Raw genomic sequence first — 21879 nt, forward strand, 5'->3', positions numbered from 1 at the left:
GCAGACAGAACACAAGTGTCTTTTGATGGAACTGTGGGGAGAAGGGAGAGTTGGGGGAAGGAGGAGAGAAGAGTTAGAAGTGGCCAGTTTTCCTGGGTGCACCTGCAACTTGAGCATCATGAGTGACAGGAGGGAGAGTCCCACACAGAGCTACCCCTGTGTGGATGACATTTTACTGTGGCAACCGCATCAACTACCACGCTTGGCCCAATCATGGTCTTTGAAACTGATCGATCTAGAGCAATTTTATCTGAGAGACAAGGAACAAGTGGTAAGAAAGCTTCATCTAATTCCTTGAGGTCTCCATTTTTCCACATTTTACATGTTTCTTTTAAACCTTTAGTTCAGGCCAGGTGTGGTGGCTCACACCTGTAATCCCAGCACTTTGGGAGGCTGAGGCAGGTGGATTGCTTAAGCCCTGGATTTAAGACCAGCCTGGGCAACATGGTAAAACCCTGTCTCTACTAAAAATACAAAAATTAGCCAGGTGTGGTGGCACACACCTATAATCCCAGCTACTTGGGAGGCAGAGGAAGGAAAATCACTTGAACCTGGGAGGTGGAGTGGCCAGCCGAGATCCGTGCCACTGCACTCCAGCCTGAGCAACAGAGCAAGAGGGCAAGACTCGGTCTCAAAAAAAATAAAGGGGGTTGGGGGAAAACCTTTAGTTCAATAGCCAAGTTTATAATTCTTTTATACGGTTTTAGTCATCTCTCCTCCCCATGTATCTCCATAATATTTTAATAAACTTCCTAAGGGCAACATCTTGTGCGGTAGAGCATGCTTTTTCTTGGGATATGATTCCTCTTGTCATGTGAATTATCAGTAAATGTCTGATGGTACCATTTTTATCTTGATGAAGTTAAAAAACAACAAAAAAAAAAAACCTCTAAGTAATTGTTATGACAGAGGCCCAGAAAATACAGTATCACCAATCCCAAGGTTTCTTTATGCTAGATTGAAGGAAAGATGCCTTTCCAGCCTAATCTGGTCATAATTTGCTCAAAGGAAGGAGCATTCACGATTGAGCATCTGGAGGAGTTTTTCTCCTGGGGCTTGCAGGACCCAAATCCGCACCCTATGATACCAGCCATGGGCACAGAATAATGGGCACAGACCTTTAGAAAGAAAGAGCATCCACTTTGTGTCCCTGACTTCAGCAAACACGTTTGAACGATACAGATCTAAACATACATCTGGAATGACTGGCTGTTTATTTGGACACACCGATCAACACATAGATACATGCTTCCAAGGTTTATTTCTTTTTGGAGATGGAGTCTCGCTCTGCTGCCCAAGCTAGAGTACAGTGGCGCGATCTTGGCTCGCTGCAATCTCCGCCTCCCGGATTCAAGTAATTCTCCTGCCTCAGCCTCCCGAGTAGCTGGGATTACAGGCACATACCACCACACCCGGCTTTTTTTTTTTTTTTTTTTAATTTTTAGTAGAGACGGAGTTTCACCATGTTGGCTAGGCTGGTTTTGAACTCCTGACCTCAGCCTCAGAACTCCATCCACCTTGGCCTCCCAAAGTGTTGGGATTACAGGCTTGAGCCACCGGGCCCAGCCCTGAGATATCTTTTAAGTCAATCCTTTGTGCTATCTTTAACCATACAACTCTTAGGCCTTGTGCCTTAATTTCTACAAGTTCCTCTTGAATAGCCTTCATTGGGTTAGTTTTTAAGTCCTTGGTCATTTTCCTCACCATTTTCAGTACAAAACCTTCCAAGTTTACATATCTGACTGGTAGAGTCTACCATGAGGTCTGTCTTGAGACCTTATGTTTCTACTTTTTATCTCTGACTCTTTCCCAAAGAAAACTGTCAACACTTTAATTTATATATTTATCTCTGAGCATCAGTTTCCTCATCTGTAAAGTGAGGATAGTACTATTGCCTATTTAATAGATTTTGTTGTAAAGATGAAGTCGGTTAATAGAGGCAAAGATCTAAGGATAGCTCCTGGCATACAACAAGCACTGAATACGTGTTCAACTTCATTTTTGCTCTCCTCCTGTTGCTTGGGAAGCAGGTAAAATACTGTTTCAAATTTATTTGGAATGATTTGGAGATATTAATAGAGAAATATAGGATGCATCTCAGTTAAGCATCGTGGTTGTAACCAAGTCTAGATCAGAGGTCAGCAAAGTATGACCTACAGGGCAAATCTATCCTGCTGACTGTAAATAAAGTTTTACTGGAACACAGCCACCGTCGCATCCTTTGATGCATTCATGACACAACTACAGAGTTGAGTAGTCACAACAGAGGTTATGAACTGAAAAACCTTAACTACTTACTATCTGTCCCTTTACAAAAAAAGTTCCCGACTCCTGATATTTTTCTTTAAGTTCTAGACAGGATCCTGAAAAGTTGCATTTGAATGGTGGTTTTGTAAAACACTACTATTTGCAATGTAAAGAGACATTTATGTTGTTTTTCAACTTTCTCAGGAAGAAAAGCCAACACTAGACCTTTGAAAAGAAGAAGAAAAAGAGGTAAAAAGAAGTGATCGATATGTTTTTCATAATTAAACATTTAATATTTAATATTCTGTACTGTGAGTAACAAGTCAGTTTTCTTAATTGGCATATGGAGCTAGTACTGGAGCCTTAACGTTGACCAGCAGTTCATTTTAAGACCCTCAATACCTGCCTCAGTGGAATCAGATCCCCAGTGTCCCAGTCAACCCCTCATGCAGGGTTCCCTGAGCAATGTGCACTTTCTTTTTTGTTGATTGATTAATACGTAATAGATAGAAATACTTGGGGGTACATGTGACAATTTGATACTTTCGTATAATCAAATCAGAGTTATTGGGATATCCATCACTTTAAATATTTACCTTTTTTGATGCCAGGAACATTCAGATTATTCTCTTTTAGCTATTTTGAGATGTATAATCAAGTCATGTTAACTATAATCACCCTATTGATCTATTGAAAACACCAGGTTTTATTTCTTCTATCTAACTGTATATTTGAATGCTTCGTCAATCTCTCTTTATCCCTCCTCTCTCAATGTGCAGTTTCTTCTAGAACCCCCCACACCAAGCTTCCCTTTTAGCGTCGGAGAAAGCTCAAGTGAAAAAGTGAAGCAAAGCAGTTGGCAAAGAGGGAGACAGACGCCACCCCGAAAGGTGCCCCATTAGGTGCCACTCTGCCATCCTGCCCTCTGTCCCCTCAGTCAATGCCTGGAATGGGGAGATGAGGCTAAAATTTGAGAGTTTGTTTTAACTCAACGTCAAAGCAATAATATGAGTGGAAATCTCCCTTCAAAACATCAGGAGGAAAATCATTGTGTGATAGGTGGATATGACCAACCAGCTTGAAAGTTGAGATCCTACCACATGCCAGGCTGTTGTGGCATATTTTAGAGGGTGGAATGGAGGACAACAGTATCTACAGCTATCTAATGTGCCATGAAAGAAAGACTTTGAAATGTAACTGATTCATGGGGGAAATACCTCCAATACATTTTGAATTATAAAAGAAAGCTCTCAAGACAGGTGGGGAGGGACAATGCACAGTTGTAAAAGTAGATGGAATGGAAAAAAAAAATGCTTCCTTGCAGGTCCAAGAATTCCCAAAGATGAAAATATTAATTTTAAACAATCTGAACTTCCTGTGACCTGTGGTGAGGTGAAGGGCACTCTATATAAGGAGCGATTCAAACAAGGTGAGTTTACTGGTCCATCTATGATTTTCAGCTGGAAAATATCCACACAGATAGCATACTGTTTAGGAGCAGACACCTGCTTTGAGGTTCTGCAAAACCAGCCCCAGGCTTGATGATTTGCTAGGAGCTTTCCTAGGACTTGGGACATCATCACATTTACAGCTAGGGTTTATGAGTGAAGCATGCAAAACATACCATAGGGAAAATGCACATGGGGTGAAATTCAGAGACAACCAAAAGCAAGCTTCCAGGAGTCCTCTCCCAATGGAGTCATGCAGGACTCGTTTAATTACTGCAGCAACAAATTGTGACAACACATGTAAAATGTTGTCTACCAGGGAAACCAGCCTGAGTTTAGGAGTCCAGGGTTTTTACCAGTCACATAGGTGCCCTCTGCCTAGCACATACCAAAATTCCAGATTCCCAGAAGGAAAGCGGGTGTTCAGCATAAATCATATCATTTGCGCAAACAGTTTAGGCACAGTGAGCCCTCTTCTTCATTTATGGTTATAGATAAATGCAATTTATTTACATATGTCTGAAAATAATACATCAGGATCGGTAGTTCCCAGATTACACAACATTTTAACAAGATTTCTTTGGATAGGCTATCTCAAATTTATTCTTGTAAGAGAATATAAATAAATTGCATTTGTTTATAACCATAAATAAGAGGGATTTATCTCTAAAGGGCTTTATCTTTATGGATAAACAATATGTTTATCCATATTGTTTATTATGAACAGTTTAGCCCACAATGAGTTCTGGGAATGATAGAACTCTCCTAAAATCCAAATTCCTAAATGCCAGTGGCCAAACTTGCATATAGACAATGGCCAACCTTGCATATAGGCCGTCTAAGGAAAGTCTCAGGCCCACTCTGTTAACTCTGTTTCGCACAACAATGACATTTTCACACCTTTAAAATTCATAAAACATTAACCTATGAGGCCATCTCCTCTTACCCTATGTGAAAGGCCCACAAGACATCCAACTAGCACCCACTACAAGGGCAAGCACCTCAGTACTTGGGTGGAAAATGTACACATCTGAGAATCTCAGCAGTAACTTTCACAGCCCCATTTCCCATAACGTCTGTATAGCCTTCTGCTAAATGGTAAGATCACAGGGTTTAGAATCAGAAGACCTGCATTCAAGTTTCAGCTATACCAAGAGTGTCTGATTCATCTACAGCCAGGTGCTCGGTCTCTCTAACCTTGAACTTCCTTCTCTACAAAATCAGAACAATAATATAACTTGCCTCACTGTATTATTATGAGAAAAAAATAAAAAAACAGACATAAAATACTTTGCAAGTTACAATTGTTAAATTACAGAACTAATGTTCATCTGTCATGGTTGACACCTCCCCACAACATAGTTCTTTGAGCACCAACAAATATAAATGTTTGCCCCATGACTATGTTGCATAAGCATAATTTAACTTCTCCCACTATATAACATTTCCATAATTACTTTTAATATAAAATAGCCATGAGTTCAAAATAGGAAACATAATTGATTGTACCACATGTACAACATGGTACAAGACAAGGCAGATGTGGCTGTAGTCACAGCTTCCACATGGCCACCTGGGGACCCAAGAGCATGGTAGAGGGCTTTGTGCCTTCATCCACCTCTCTGAAATTCAGGCTGACTCTATATCAGGTCTCAGAGAAGGGAGGAGGAAGAATTCTGCTCATTCTTTAGGGCCATTCTTTGCACCCACCCCCACCTTTGGAATATAGCAAAATACGTTGAAAAGGTAAATGTTGGTAGTAATATTTCTTCTCATTGCATGATGGTCAAAGAAATGTACACACATGACAGAGAGAACCCTTCATCTCTGTTCCTTCAGGCTGGGTATGAAGCCCCTGATATCTGACAGGAAAATGCAGACTTTACTGCTACGATCCTAAGCCCAAAGTGGGTGGCCCCAGACCCCAGCATGGGGGGAGGCCAAGTTCAGGTGTTTTCACAGTTGGGGAGCTCACTTTGCCTTGGTCTTACAGGAACCTCGAAGAAGTGTATACAGAGTGAGGATAAAAAGTGGTTCACTCCCAGGGAATTTGAAATTGAAGGAGACCGCGGAGCATCCAAGAACTGGAAGCTAAGTATACGCTGCGGTGGATATACCCTGAAAGTCCTGATGGAGGTATTCTAGTGACAGATGGCTGAAACCAAGGATTTAGCTGTCATGCTTCACTAACACCAAGCTTTAGCAGAATTTCTCAGTGCCCAGAAATTCATCATGACTTCCTCTGCCCAGGTCTCCATGCATATGTTATTACTAACGTTCTCACCTGAACATTACGTTGGCTGGCTTATATTACAGCTTAATCCTCTAAGTACTTTATTTCTTACCCTTTTGAAGGTTGGACAGTAAATTGTGGCCTTGACTCTGCCATTAATAAACTGTGGAATTTGGTCACATGAAAGTAACTTAAGTTGGAGGGGAGGTCTTAAATTTGCGGGGGAGGTAAATGTTAAATATATACACACACACACATATATATTTAACATATATATATATGTAGTTCCTGGATTACAAAATATTTCAACAAGATTTCTTTGGATAGGCCACCTCAAATTTATTCTTGTAAGAGAATATAAATAAATTGCATTTTAAAGTAACATTGCTTCTCATATGAACCCCTTGATGTTACAAAGCAGGCACAGGGTCTTTGCTGCAGATGAACCTGTGTCTTTAGACTCCAAATACAGTGCTTTCTGTTGCACACCCACAGACAGTCCTTCCTCATGCCACTCTAACAATTAAAAAAAAAAATCTGCCAGGCACAGTGGCACATGTCTGTAGTCCCAGTTACTCAGAAGACAGAAGCAGGAGGGTCACTTGAGCCCAGGGGTCCTGGGCTTAGTGTACTATGCCAATGAGATATCCATGCTAAGTTCAGCATCAACATAGGGGACCACCAGATTGCCTAAGGAGGGGTGAACCAGTCCAGGTTGGAAACAGAGCAGGTCAATACTTTCCTGCTGATCAGTAGTAGGTTTGCACCTGTCAATAGGCACTGCACTGCACTCCAGCCTGAGCAACATAGCAAGACCCCATCTCTAAATTACACAAATAAAAGATCTTTGCCCAGTAAATACTTATTGAACCAACATCTAAAGCTATGGAGGGTATACAAAGTGTGAGCCCCTTCCCAGAAGGAAGGCTGTGCTTTCATAATTACAGGCCTGGACACGGTGTCAATGTTCTCACAAGAGACACCTGCAGGAAGAGGTACAATAGATCGGAGAAGAGAAAGTCATTTCTGGCTTTGAGGTTGAGGACCATTTTGTGGAACTCTTGCACTGAGCTAGGTCTAAAAAGATGAACAACTAGCAAAAATGTAGAATGTGGCATTCTACACATATAGAAAGGACAGCATGCAAATCTGCTCCACAATGTGTCAAGAAGTTGGGAGTAATGAGGTGGCTACATTCTCTGGACTGATTGTAGAAGTCATGAGGCCAGAGAAAGGCATTGAAATTCTTCCTTGAATCCCTGGAGAATCATGAAAAGTAATTTCCATGAAAACACCTTGAATTTGAGTTAATAGTGGGATATCCCGGTAGGAATATTTGGAAGGCAGTCAGAAATACTAAGCTCACAAAATAAAAGCAAGAACCCATCAAATCATTTATCTCTTTTCTTTTTTAGAACAAATTTCTGCCAGAACCACCAAGCACAAGAAAAAAGGTGATGATCAAGTGATCTTCTGCCAATGTCTCGTCTATTATGTTGTTGATTTTCTATCTCTGTGGCCTTACCGTCTTTAAATTGACCCATCATCATAAAATTTGATTTTATAATATGATGCTTTTGCAGTTGCTGCTTTCAAACATTATTCAATGTATAAGTCCAGGGCTCCTTTGAACATCAAAACGTTTGAGATAGAGGTGGGAACAATCCTCAGAAATAGATTAAAAGACAGAACTGAATTGTATGTGTTTTTTAGTAAAGGAGCTAAATGCCATACTTTTTTTTTTTTTTTTAAGAGAAAGAGTCTCACTCTGTCGCCCAAGCTGGAGTGCAGTGGTGTGATCTAGGCTCACTGCAACCTTCACCTCCCTGGTTCAAGCGATTCTTGTGCCTCAGCCTCCCCAGTAGCTGGGACTACAGGCGTGTGGCATGATGCCCGGCTATTTTTTTGTATTTTTAGTAGAGATGGGGTTTCACCACATTGGCCAGGCTTGTCTCAAACTCCTGACCTCATGTGATTTGCCCGCCTCAGCCTCCCAAAAGGCTGGGATTACAGGCATGAGCCACCATGCCTGGCGCCATACTTTCTTTAAACACAAAAGATAGGGCTGGCATTGGAAAAATAAGCATGAGTTTGAAATGCACAAAACAGTGTGCCTTTGCAACCTTAATATAAACACTGGTTGTTTTTCACTGGTTTTTCTGGATTCTATATTTTAGAAATAAATATGAAGCAAAAGTTCCCCTAGAAACATCCCATGGTCACTACACATGACCTAATGGAGAATTCCCCCTAAAATGTATATATAGGCATATGTCACCCAGGGAAGCAAACAACAAAAAACATTCTCTCCTTTTATCTTTTACCTCCACCACACACACACACACACACACACACACACACACACAGACACAGAGAGTTCTTCAGGTGAAAATTTTGGACTGGGAGGCAGAGTGCCCTGTGAGGCTGCTGACCTGGAAAATCTTTTCCTTTGTGGAGAGGCCCTTTGGCCCCAGTAAAAGGGCTGCACAGACCTCACTTCTATCTGTGAAGGTGAATTCTCCCTCTGTGGATGTAGTATGTGGAGTTCATAGACCAGTGGTCTTCATACTATATGTATTCTATGGAAAAATGGTGAGATCACTGATGCCTTCCATGGCCTCTCCAAGGCTGGGTATAAGAGAGAACCTGGTGAAGGAAGGAGATGGAAGAACTTCCATTTTCCTAAGCTCTGACATGGGTGACCTTGGATATTTCTGCCATACCAGGAAGTCACAATCTTTACAAAGCTGGCTCCTGGGGCTACCTGCTCCACTGGCTTTATGACTACAGATTCAGTGACTAGGCTCTGTATCCACTGGGTTTTCTGGAGAAAGACATTATTTGATATAATTACTAAAATCAAACATGTCTACCCACTGCCAGACAGTCAAGGCTGATGCAGTTTGGGCTAATCAATTGAGCTGGCCATCTCCCATCCCTTCATCACAGGCACCCTCTCTCCATTCCCTGAGGGCCCACAGTTCTAGAGGTGAAATTGCCTCGGTTCTCAGAGGATCTCCCCAGAGGGTCTATCTTCCCTCCTCTCCCCTCAGTTTCTAATGCTTGTGTCACTCTCAGCACCGCGTGGTAAATGCTATTGTTGCCAGCTTTCCTGCTTATAAGTTTTTTGTTAAACCTGCTGGTGATAGCTGAGATACCCCAGGATAATAAGTCATAAAAGTCCAAGCTAATCGTTTACTGGCTGCTAAGAAACCTCTTCTCCCAAGTGACAATTGTGTTCATTTGTTCATGCACTTATGTATCCATTAAACAAACAACTTTGGAGCCATTGCAAAGCTCCAGGTGATGGGCTTGGCCAATGAAATAATGCAAAACAAAGGAGGCCAAAAGGATGAACCTTAAGGATTCTGTCAACCTCATTGTCTTACCTGGGTGAATAACTCATGGGATGGAGTGGGAGATTCTAGGCCACTAAGCTGCTATACTTTATCTTAGCCAAAAGGCCCAGATTGCTTCTGGCAGGTGGTAATATGGCCACCTCTTCTATCATCATGCCTTGGATCCCACTGAGTGGTTTGTCTAAGGCCTCTCTGCCCTGAGCTACAGGTAAAAGCTTTAGCAGTCATTGTTTCATTCCACAGATACCCTAGGTCAAAGCAAGCTCTCAAGATTCAGGAGAAAGTGGAGAGGTGCTTACCTTCAGGAGAAGAGCTACAGTACTGGGGATCTTGGAGGCATTTTGTCTTCAAAGATGTGTTCCTGGAGAGCTGCAGAAAGGGTTAGAGTTATTCCTGGGACACCTGCATGGCGTCCAGGACTCTGGGCCCTGTGGTCACTGGGAGCTGTGGAGGAAGAGTCGGTCGATTCCCTTTGCAGCTTCTCTGGATGGAATGACACTTCCTTTTTTTTTTCTTTCTTTTTTTTTTTTACAGAGTCTAGCTCTGTCACCAGGCTAGAGTGCAACGGCGCAATCTCAGCTCACTGCAACCTCCACCCCCCGGGTTCAAGCGATTCTCCTCCCTCAGCCTCCCAAGTAGCTGGGACTACAGGTGCGCGCCACCACACCCAGCTAATTTTTGTATTTTTAGTAGTGACGGGGTTTCACCATGTTGGCCAGGATGGACTCGATCTCTTGACCTTGTGATCTGCCCTCCTCGGCCTCCCAAAGTGCTGGGATTACAGGCGTGAGCCACTGCACCTGGACACTTCCAAATTTAGACAAACATGCCTGCAGGCCCCTTGAAGTAGGAGGACCAATAGAGTTGCTCCAGCTCAGTCTCCCTGAATGGTTTCACGAAGGCCTGCCTTGGGTGTGAGAGCCAGGAAATGGCACTTGCATTGGGCCAAACTGTCACTGACACATAATTTAGTGCTTTTTTATTCTTCAGTTAGATGTACAGGTCCATAAAAGCAGACATGAAACAAAAGAAGGGCTGTGGCATGAATCCCTTAAAAATAAAGAAGTCTGTTCAAATGTGGGGTTAATGAAAAATCACACTCAATATTGTACCAATCTTTCTGTTTTTTTCAACAGAGAATACTGGAGTCTCACAACAATACCTTAGTTGACCCTTGTGTAAGTATAAATTTCCGACTATGACCCCAAAATAAGTCAGGCCTTTCTCCAGGCTCACTATGTCATGACTGCCTTTCCCCGAAGCATGCTCAGTCTCAGTTGGAGTATGTTGCTGTGTGTGATGAGAAGATGCAAGCCAGGTACCTGGGTCTGGGATTGGGTGTCTCAGTGCAAAAGCATCCTTTTGTTTCAGTAGAAATCTTCAAATTTCCTCATTTCCCTTAGAAAGTGAGTATAGGAGGCTGAGCTCTAGATCACCGAGGCCTCCAGAGACAAGAACTTGAAGTAGTAATGGGCAGGGCTGGCCTGCTGATTAGGGAGAAGGATCAAATGTCAGAAAATAAAAGCATTTTCAAGTAGGTGGTGTGAATGGAAAGGAAAATCCCAAATATCCGCTCCAAGGTGCAGACAGAGCTCAGTCAGCCAGAAGGAACAGACTGAGCCAAGCTGGTGAGTTCGAGGTGTAGACTCTGTCATTAGTTCTGCAGAGGAACACACAGAGGAAAAGTGAGTCTCTTATGAAGCCCCTATTGCCACTCTTGAGGGAGGTTTAGGCTCAGTGTGCTGAGCTGGTTAGGACAAAAACCATCACCACTTGGCAACTGATGAGGCATGTTTACTCTCACTTCTTGACTGGTGCTCAATGATGTGCAAACCTGATTCCACAGGCTCCCTTATCAACCAAAATTAAGGCTGTTTAGGAATAAATAAATTTTTTGAGACAGGATCTTGCTGTGTCACCCAGGCTAGAATGCAGTGACACAATCACAGCTCACTGCAGCCTCAACCTTCTGGGCTTAAGTGATCCTCCCACCTCAGCCTCCCAAATAGCCAGGACTACGGGTGCATGCCACCACATCAGCTAATTTTTTAAATTTGTTGTAGAGCCAGGGTCTCACTATGTTGCCCAGGCTTGTCTTGAACTCCTGAGCTGAAGTGATCCTCCCAACTCAGCCTCCCAAAGTGCTAGGATTACAGGCATGAGCCACAGTGCTGGCCAGGAAGAAATAATTTGATAATGATTTCTTAAAAGCCAAATGTGAGGAGTGACTCAATAAAACACACCAACAAAGTTGAGAGTATTTGGAGTTTTTTACAAATTGAAATGCCTTTTTTTTTTTTTTTTTTTTTGAGACGGAGTCTCGCTCCATTGCCCAGGCTGGAGTCCAGTGGCACAATCTTGGCTCACTGCAACCTCTACCTGCTGGATTCAGGCAATTCTCCTGCCTCAGCCTCCCAAGTAGCTGGGACTACAGGTGTGTGCCACCATGCCTGGCTGATTTCTGTATTTTTAGCAGAGACAGGGTTTTGTCATGCTGATCAGGCTGGTCTTGAACTCCTGACCTCGTGATCCGCCTGCCTCAGCCTCCCAAAGTGCTGAGATTACAGGCATGAGCCACTGCACTGGCCACAAGTTGAAGTGCTCTTATAGCAGAGGTCCCCAAACTTTTTGGTGCCAGGAACCAATTTTGTGGAAGACAGTTTTTCCACAGACCGGGATGGGGTTGGGGGCAGGATGATTTTGGGATGTTTCAAGCACATTAAATTTATCCTGCACTTTATTTCTATTATTATTACATTGTAATAGATACTGAAATAATGAAATAATTATATAACTCACCATCAAGTAGAATCAGTGGGAGCCCTGAGCTTGTTTTTCTGCAACTAAAAGTTCCCATCTAGGGGTGATGGGAGACAGAGACAGATCATCAGGCATTAGATTCTCAAAAGAAGCACGCAACCTGGATCCCTCGCATGTGGAATTTACAACAGGGTTTGTGCTCCTATGAGAATTTAATGCTGCTGCTGATCTGACAGGAGGTGGAGCTCAGGCAGCAATGCGAGCAATGGGGAGCTGCTGTAAATACAGATGAAGCTTCACTCACTCACCCACCACTAACCTTCTGCCGTGTGGCCCACTTCCTAACAGGCCATGGGTTGGTACAGGTCCTTATCCCGGGAGTTGGAAACCCCTGTTTTGTAGAAGAGTTTAGGAGAAGAGAGAGGGACTCCTCACACCAGAGCTGTCCTTTCTCATTGAAGGGTACAATACAGAAGTTACAATCACTGGATACAGATTGCAACATGCAGGCTCAAATGTCTCCATGCAAGACAATCAGTAAAACTCTAAGATCCAGAAATAAATCAGTGTCCTTTTCAGGGTCACTGGGTTATGCATTAATCACTGTGTCAACAATTTGAGAGACTCATGATAAGATTCAGGGACAAGATTTCACCATGAATCACAAGACCTTCCCAAGGTGGGTTAATTGGAAAGCCTGTTTACTTTTAAACTAAACTGCCAAATGTGACCTGTAGATTATCACATTCCCTTTTTGATTAAAAAAAAAAAAATCTTCCCATGGAAGTATTGCTGATCAATCTGCTAGGTTAACGGGATAGATGTTCTTCATTCCTTGTCAATGGGAAGGCTTATTCCAGGAGGTCATGTCCCTCGGTGGGGGAAAAAAACCTTGTTATTGCAACCAGGCCAGTTTGCTGACAAGATGAGGTAGGTCATGACACACAGCTACATGCTATTCTCCTGAATGATAAATCATCTCACTGGGAAATCAGTATTTTGGCCTTAGCCATGGATCGAAAGCAAGCACAATGCAAATCATGAGTGACTTAATAGCCAAGAAAATAAACTATGTTTATTATTAGGTTGGGGCAAAAAAGTAGTTGCGGTTTTCGCCATCAGAAGTAATGGTGAAAACTGCAATTACTTTTTTGCACCAACCTAATATTATAATCATAACAACTTGAAAACACAATAGAATAAAGAAGTTAGTCCTAAGAGTAACCAAATGAACAAGTCATCAATTTATAGTTGCTGTTGCTTGTTGAATACAAGCAAACAACTTGAAAACACAATAGAATAAAGAAATTAGTCCTAAGAGTAACCAAATGAACAAGTCATCAATTTATAGTTGCTGTTGCTTGTTGAATACAAGCAAACAACTTGAAAACACAATAGAATAAAGAAATTAGTCCTAAGAGTAACCAAATGAACAAGACATCAATTTATAGTTGCTGTTGCTAGTCTTCAGACTTTCATAATTTTACTTTTCTTGGAAGAAATAAAACAATGAGTGATTCACAGCATTAATAATTTGAATAGCAGAAATATAATGCACACAAAAATTATAATCAAAAAGAGAATTTGTGTACAAGAATGGGGGAAAAAAAAACCTGTTCCATTAGGGAGCCAACTAAGAAAGAAGATTAAATCCAGGTTCTTCTTTAGAGACTTACTATAGCCAGGAAATAATTAAGCCCAAATTGCAAGCAAATAATAATTTTTGAAACTCAAAAATAATGGTCTGGGCTAGAATCTAATAACAACTATGCTATAATTTTCTTCTGAAAGATAATTTTTCTCTCTTCGATCTCCCTTTTCTGCCAAAGAAAAATCATAGGCCAATTTTATTTGCAATATAAGTTTTAGTCTTATTGTACTTGACCTGATTATTTATATAAAAGGCAACAGGAATAGTGATTGTCCATATAGGCTCCTTTTAAGTTGGCTTTGCTGGAACCTTTTCATTAGACATTTTAGATTAGACTTTTAAAAGCTTCTTCAGGCTAGAAAGCCAAGCCAAGGATTTATCATCAGATTGTGTCTGCACTACTTGTAAGAATTGGGTAAATTCCTCCTTTCTTGAAGTCCCCCAAATACCTCAAGGTTTCTGGGCCTGTTGGGAAGGGACATTACTTAACACGAGGTCAAAAAACCTACAAGAGATTGCAGTACATTGAGCTCCATAGAGATAGTGCTGGCACAAGTGAGAGCTGGACAGGCCCTGGGCGACTCTGTACCTTGCTGAGGAAATATAACTAAACATGGACAAAGCAGATCCTAAGAAGCTGAGAGGTGAAATGTTATCATATGCATTTTTTGTGCAAACTTGTCAGGAGGAGCATAAGAAGAAGAACCCAGATGCTTCAGTCAAGTTCTCAGAGTTTTTAAAGAAGTGCTCAGAGATGTGGAAGACCATTTTTGCTAAAGAGAAAGGAAAATTTGAAGATATGGCAAAGGCGGACAAGGCCCATTATGAAAGAGAAATGAAAACCTATATCCCTCCTAAAGGGGAGAAAAAAAAGAAGTTCAAGGATCCCAATGCACCCAAGAGGCCTCCTTTGGCCTTTTTCCTGTTCTGCTCTGAGTATCGCCCAAAAATCAAAGGAGAACATCCTGGCCTGTCCATTGATGATGTTGTGAAGAAACTGGCAGGGATGTGGAATAACACCGCTGCAGCTGACAAGCAGTTTTATGAAAAGAAGGCTGCAAAGCTGAAGGAAAAATACAAAAAGGATATTGCTGCATGTCGAGCTAAAGGAAAGCCTAATTCAGCAACAAAGAGAGTTGTCAAGGCTGAAAAAAGCAAGAAAAAGAAGGAAGAGGAAGAAGATGAAGAGGATGAACAAGAGGAGGAAAATGAAGAAGATGATGATAAATAAGTTGGTTCTAGTGCAGTTTTTTTCTTGTCTATAAAGCATTTAAGCCACCTGTACACAACTCACTCCTTTTAAAGAAAAAAACTTCAACGTAAGACTGTGTAAGATTTGTTTTTAAACTGTACACTGTGTTTTTTTGTATAGTTAACCACTACCGAACGTGTCTTTAGATAGCCCTGTCCTGGTGGTATTTAGCCACTAACCTTTGCCTGGTACAGTGTGGGGGTTGTAAATTGGCATGGAAATTTAAAGCAGGTTCTTGTTAGTGCACAGCACAAATTAGTTGTATATGAGGATGGTAGTTTTTTCACCTTCAGTTGTCTCTGATGCAGCTTATACAAAACATTTGTTGTTCTGTTAACTGAATGCCACTCTGTAATTGCAAAAAAAAAAACAGTTGCAGCTGTTTTGTTGACATTCTGAATGCTTCTAAGTAAATACAATTTTTTAAAAACTGTATGAGGGAACTGTGTAGACAAGGTACCAGGTCAGTCTTCTTCCATGTCTATTAGCTCTACAAAGCCAATCTCAATCCCTCAAAACAATCTTGTCATACTTGAAAATATGACCCTCTAGTCAAAGCCTTGGTAAAATAATCAGTGTTTCCAATCTGTCCTGTTACAAAAGAAACAGATTATTATTGAACTTATGCAAATAACCATTGTCATAAGAATGTTTATGAATAGTTTCCAAATTATGGCGAATTCATGTAGAGAGAGAAAAGTAACTGTTTTGGTTTTGCTCACAAAAGTCTACTTTACCTAAGGGCTGTCAGATATAAGTAACTTAAAAGAAAGAGAAGTTTTCTTGACTTTTGAAAACAAAATATGAAAAGAATCGGCAATGTTTCAAACAAAAAGTCGTAAAAGTCACTTTATTCCTCCATCAATTTAGTCTCATGTAATTCTTATTTTGCTGGTGTTGGGTTAGCAATCTTCATGAAGACATCAGTTTTTCATTAGAGTTCTGGAAGTTTTATCTAGTCTAACTATATGATCTCCAAAGTTATCAGAAACCTATGTTCAAGAGTACTTGTCAGAGCCTTTTCCATAAAAAAGCAATTTTGGATTATAGTTGACTTCAAATGCTTGTACAGAAAATTTTAAAACGGTAACTGTGGATGTCAAAAACTTAGAATAGCCATGGTTAAAATCTAACAGAAGTACCCAATTGACAAGGAAATTTAGATATTTTGATTACCTGCAGCATTTTAAGATAACAACCAGAATCACGACTGATAGTGTCCCATTAAAACTATTAGATTTTTACAAATGTCATATAATCTTTAGGATATTCACATTAATAACATATCTATATAATTATTACTTTAGAAAAGACTTAATCAAAATTATGACTGATAACAATTTTTATAAATTTATATAATTTGGGGAACATTTTATCGATAACATACTCATAAGTGTAACTGAAAGAAGATCTAGTATTATGTATCATTTGACAGTTTCTCCCATACAATTTACCAAATCAGTCTAATCATTTAATATCTCTGCAAGAGGAGAGATACATTCTTTGAGGTCCCTCAGAGGTCCAACTGGAAAATAGCAAAGTAAATTTTAGGCCAAAAAAAAAATTTAGGATTTTGATCTTGGGGAAACCTGCCAAAGATGTAGAAAGGTATAAAACACTTGATCAAAATGGAATCACAGATCATTGTAAAATAATAATTATCATTTAACCAGAGTTATAATCAAAAGACTTCAAAAGCAATACAGAAAGTTACATGGATGTAAAAATCTTAGCCCTTTTAAAGCTCAGTTTTCTTGAGTAATCAAAAACTTAATAAAGACAATACAGGAATTATCTTAATAAAAATAAGTTTTGGGCCAGGCGCCGTGGCTAACACCTGTAATCCCAGCACTGTGGGAGGCCAAGGCAGGCAGATCACCTGAAGTTAGAAATTTGAGACCAGCCTGGTCAACATGGTGAAACTCTGTCTCTACTAAAAATACACAAAAAATTAACCAGGCGTGGTGGCATGTGCCTGTAGTCTCAGATACTCGGGAGGTTGAGGCAGGAGAATCGCTTGAGCCCAGAAGGCAGAGGTTACAGTGAGCCGAGATTGCACCACTGTACTCTAGCCTGGGCAACAGAGCAAGACTCCATCTCAAAAAAAAAAAAAAAGTTTTAAAAAGAAAGAGATTTCAGAATTAAAAATCAGTATCTTTTAATTTTATTAAAAGCAAAGCAATATTTTAAGCAAACTTTGTTGTTCTAACATAGGGGACCAAATTTTTTGTTTTTTATTAGTGTATTTTTAATATCAAATCTCAATCTTTAGAAAGACTTATAATTTCCTTTTAATTATAGCCAACTTGATCATATACACAATTTATTTCATAGGGTTTCTTTTCACAAACCTTATTATGACTTAGACTGTTTGTGAAACGCTTGGACTTTTTGCTTTTCTCTGTACTTTCTTAAATAACTAGACATTTTACTTTAGAACAAAAAATTTACCATACAAGACTTTTTTCTCATGCAAAATTATTCTCTTTTAACCTATCTTACCAAAAATATTTATAACTGTCTTCGCTTTTCTCTCTCCTTCTTACTGGTTCCTTTCTTTATTGCTCCTTATTTTAAAACAACCTTAAATAACCCCTGAATTAAACACAATTACTTTTTCTCAGTAAAGAACATATTTTTATGCCTCCTTATAATTTTCTGTCATGAAAAACACATCTTACTTTTTTGACACATTTTAAATTTAGAATTATATATATTAATTAGAATGTTTAAACTTTCAGTAACTTTAAATTTTATTGAAAACCTAGGAAATAAGAAATCTTGAATTGTCTATCACATGACAGTATCTTACAAATGAGAACTCTTTTATAATTTTTAGAAACATTTTCCCATAACAAAAACATTTTTTATCTTAATTGGAATTGACCTAGACGTTTAATGAGCATCTATTTTTGAATTTAATTTAGTAAAACTTTAAGATTATAAATTACATTAAAAGTTTATTTATATATGTTTATCCCATTTACATTTATTTTTAACAGTTTACCTAGATTACTTATGAAAATTGATACATTAGACAAAGCTAGTCATCATTTCAAGTTATTTTCCTGTCAACCAATTTTATAGCCTGTGAATATCAGATGTTCACTTAAGAAAGAATCTTAAAGTTAAATATATGAGTATTTTGCTGATAACTTAGAAGATAGGTGTTTTATTAAAGCAAAAATAATCAGTCATACTTATCAAAAGATTTATTCAAGTCATGTGAACTTAGATGTTTGGGACTACTAATTCCTGAGCATTAATGTATTTATAAGTCAATCTGGTACTACAGAGAGGTTTTATAGCTTTGATTTTAAAATTTTGGTCATGAATCAGGTAAATTTCACTAGTTTTAAAAAGAGAATTGAATTAAATTGTGCCTTTCAAAATGGTACAAGTTAAAGTTATCTGTCCTACATGACCGAAGCCCTTACTGAGTGAAACAAATTTATATCTCAAAGCACAGAGAAAGAATTTAATCCTTCCATATGGCTAATGAAGTTTTACATCTCCAAGGGACTGTGAAGTCCAGCAGGGCATTTAAAGGGTATTGTCTGATATTGGATAAAGAGTTTAATTGGGTTTACTTCCACTTTAATGGGGGTGGTTGAATATGTTTTACCAATGTCAGTGGGAGATTGGGAGCATAAGTGATCCAGCAAAGCTTGCAATAACTCATCGGTGTCATTCGTTAGTCTTGGGTCAGAAAAAATTCTTGGTGATAATTGTGATAATTTTAATTGTTTCATTTTCATTCTTTAGTTGTTCTGTTTGCTCCTTCTGTTCCAAATGTAAATACGTTTTCCCCCTTTTGAGAGAAGGAAATGTGTATATTGTGACATTCCAAAAATCTCTACCCAAGAGACAGATGGGAGCCAAGAGAACAAGTAGAAAGGAATAAATTCAGTTAAGGAAGAATATGAAGGCATAGGGGTAGAAGGAGGAGAAGCAATTGGAATGAAAGGGAGAAAGCTTCTGAAGTCTTTTTCAAATCAGAAATAGTGTGGGATGGCCTTTTGCTCATCTCTTCAATGAAGGCCATTTTTTTCCCCAGAATTTCTTTTAGGAGCATCTCACTGCTATCAGAAGTAAGTCAATTTGTCTGGTTCTAAAACCAGCTTTTTCCAATTGTGTATGGTAATACATCAGCTTAGGCATTTTCAAAAGATCCCCATTTTTGGCCACTGCTGCTTTTGACCATCCCGGGTCACATGGGTCCACTTATCTAAGTACTTGCAAGAAGAAGGACCCTAAGTGTTACACATCAAACCAGCTGGTGCTGATAGAGGCAGTGTACCCTGAGTCTTAGAAGACAAGTTTCCCATCTTGGTTGTTTTGAATGAGACAAGTAATGTAGTGGATTAAGTGTGGTGGTTTTAAATTTTTCTTCCCCGAAATTTCACTCAATAGGCTGAAAAGATTATCTTACATGTCTCTGATTCCAGAGTCACCTCCAAAGAAGTTTCAGGGTATTCATGGACAAGAGATAATCAGTTTTTATGAAGCCTGCCAGCTGAGCAAAAAGTTAACAGTGTAGGGATTTTCCTATGAGACTGCTCCATGTTGCTGGGGGTATGCCTTGACACCTCTGCTATTGTGGGTTTCCTAAAAACCATTTGGTCACAGACAGAGAATGTTTCTTAACTTCAGAGCAAGACTGCCCTCCCTCATGCACTCAAAAATGAGAAAGCTAAGGAAAGGTTGTCCCATCCAAAACCTTGAGAGAAACAATTCACAGAGTTCCTATTTTACACCGCCCTAGGATTCAACAAAAACTCCTGTCTAGCCAAGGAGAAAACCAGCTTCAAAAAACCAGAACTTCCACCACGATGGGAGGTTCATTGATTTTGGGAGGAACTCCTCTGCAACACCCAGCCAGGACATCCAAGTTCAGGAACACAATGTGTTCATTGCCAGTACCTGCACAAAGGTCGGAGGCCGCAGTATGTGGTCCAGGGAGGTCACTCCAAAATTCTGCCAACTACACCGGAATGTTGATGAAAATTAAGCCTGTTGAGAAATAAATAATTTGATAACAGTTTATTGAAAGCCAAATGTGAGGATCAACCCAAGAAAACACACCAACAAAGTTGAGAGTGTTCCAGTGTCTGTTACAAGTTGGAATGATTTTATAGGTAGGGTCAGGAGAAGGAAGAGGGACTCTTCACACCAGAATTGTCCTTTCTTATTGGAGGATACAATAGAGAGGTTACAATCATTGGATACAGATTGCAACATACAGGCTCAAATGTCTTCATGTAAGACAATCAGTAAAACTTTATGATTCAGAAATAAGTCAGCACCCTTTTCAGGGTCAGTGGGGTATGCATTAATCAGTATGTCAACAACTTGAGGAACTCATCATGAGATTCAGGGACAGGATTTCACCATGAATCACAAGACCTTCCCAAGGTAGGTTAATCTGGAAGCCTGTTTACTTTTAAATTAAACTGTCAAAAGTGGCCTGTAGGTTTTCACCATCCTTTCTCTGCTTGCCATGTGGATGCAGAGAAAAGGGAGTCTGCCAAACTTGAAACTTACCCAACTGTCCCATAGAACTGATGTTTATAGTTTCTTTTGAACAAATGTGAAACTTGAGCCCCCCAGTTTTGAAATCTCAGAAAGCTCCATTTGTCTTATCAGAGGCCGTTTCTCAGGAAACCAACCATCAGGCCTCTAAGATTGTAACAAGGAGCTGAAACACACCAGGTCACAGCATCTGGACAATGCAACCCAGGTAACTGACCCCCGGTGGCTGCCTAACTGACTATCTGCTTCTTGTTGACATATTCCTCTTCTTTACCCCTAATTCCTAGTTTGCTGCATGTAGTTACATTTCTGCCCTATAAACCCCTAATTTTAGTCAGTTATGGAGATGGATTTGAGACTGATCTCCCATCTCCTTGGCTGCAGCACCTGATTAAAGCCTTCTTCCTTGGCAATACTTCTTGTCTCAGTGATTGGCTTTCTGTGCAGTGAGCAGCTGGACCTAGATCAGGGTGTTTCAACAACAGATTTTGGTTTCCTGACAGTAAACATGTTGCTTGTGGCTTGGCTGCCATGGGCCACGAGTCTCAGAAGCCCTCCTAAGCAGCTGCCCACTCAGTTTTGACTGGAGGTGAGTTTTGGATTCTCTCTGGCCCTGCTGCTACGGGCCCAAACCACATTCCTGATTGCCTAGGAAGAACAGCCTTTGAAATTCTACATCTGCATCTGGATAGATGAGTATCCTTTGTGGGCCCAGACAGCAAGATCTGCTCTTCTCTATTGGGGAACATTTTAAAGGAATTTCCATTTGCAGGTTGAAAAAACCCAAATGGCTGAGAAAGGGAAACACCCTGACTGTTTTGATATGGACTTTCTTGATGGATTGTTTGTAATTGTGTGTGTGTTCCAGCAACTGAGTGTTCATTGCAGGTACCAGACAGTGGGATTGGCTCCTATCGATTTGGGAAATTCCAAAGGAATTTCTGTTTGCAGGCTGAAAAAGCCCAACCGATGGAGAAAGGAAAACACTCTTGACTGTTTTAGTTGGTACAGTCTTGGGGCTTGTTTGTTGTGGCAGCAGATGGATCATTGTGTTTTGGTGATTGTGTGTGTGTTGATACAGTCATGGGAAATTAGAATTTGATAAACTGATATTCTTTCATAATACTGTTTAGCCCCAATATTCTTTGGAATCTGGAGTTTGTTGTTAAATGAGAAAGTGGGATGGAGTTCCACGTATCCAGGCTTTTAAGCTGCTGTACTAAACAGAGTTGGGCCTGGTTAGTATGTGATGTTCTCCTTTAGTGCTCTTTGGCCCCAGTGTTGTTCTTTTTTTTTTTTTTTTTTTTTTTTTTTTTTTTTGAGACAGAGCCTCGCACCGTCACCCAGGCTGGAGTAGAATGGTGTGATCTCAGCTCACTGCTACCTCTGCCTCCTGG

The 21879-nt window shown here is 40.1% G+C and overlaps 1 protein-coding gene across 40 annotated transcripts in view; it reads left to right on the top strand.

Moving 5' to 3' along the window:
• Window positions 1-21879, top strand: part of SP100 (SP100 nuclear antigen) — a 129287-nt gene that overhangs the window by 84369 nt on the left and 23039 nt on the right. For 25 of the 40 annotated variants that reach the window (XM_009444521.5, XM_063791681.1, XM_054679498.2 and 22 more), the window contains 5 exons: window positions 2452-2496; window positions 3572-3676; window positions 5689-5831; window positions 7344-7382; window positions 10424-10465. In XM_009444521.5, the coding sequence (XP_009442796.2) occupies window positions 2452-2496; window positions 3572-3676; window positions 5689-5831; window positions 7344-7382; window positions 10424-10465 (374 nt within the window). Of the gene's footprint in view, window positions 1-2451; window positions 2497-3571; window positions 3677-5688; window positions 5832-7343; window positions 7383-10423; window positions 10466-14383; window positions 15816-21879 lie in introns of those variants that run through there. The other 15 variants (XM_063791676.1, XM_063791689.1, XM_063791683.1 and 12 more) reach the window with 3 other exon arrangements.

Source organism: Pan troglodytes, chromosome 13, assembly GCF_028858775.2.
Source record: "Pan troglodytes isolate AG18354 chromosome 13, NHGRI_mPanTro3-v2.0_pri, whole genome shotgun sequence".
Taxonomy (NCBI): Eukaryota; Metazoa; Chordata; class Mammalia; order Primates; family Hominidae; genus Pan; species Pan troglodytes.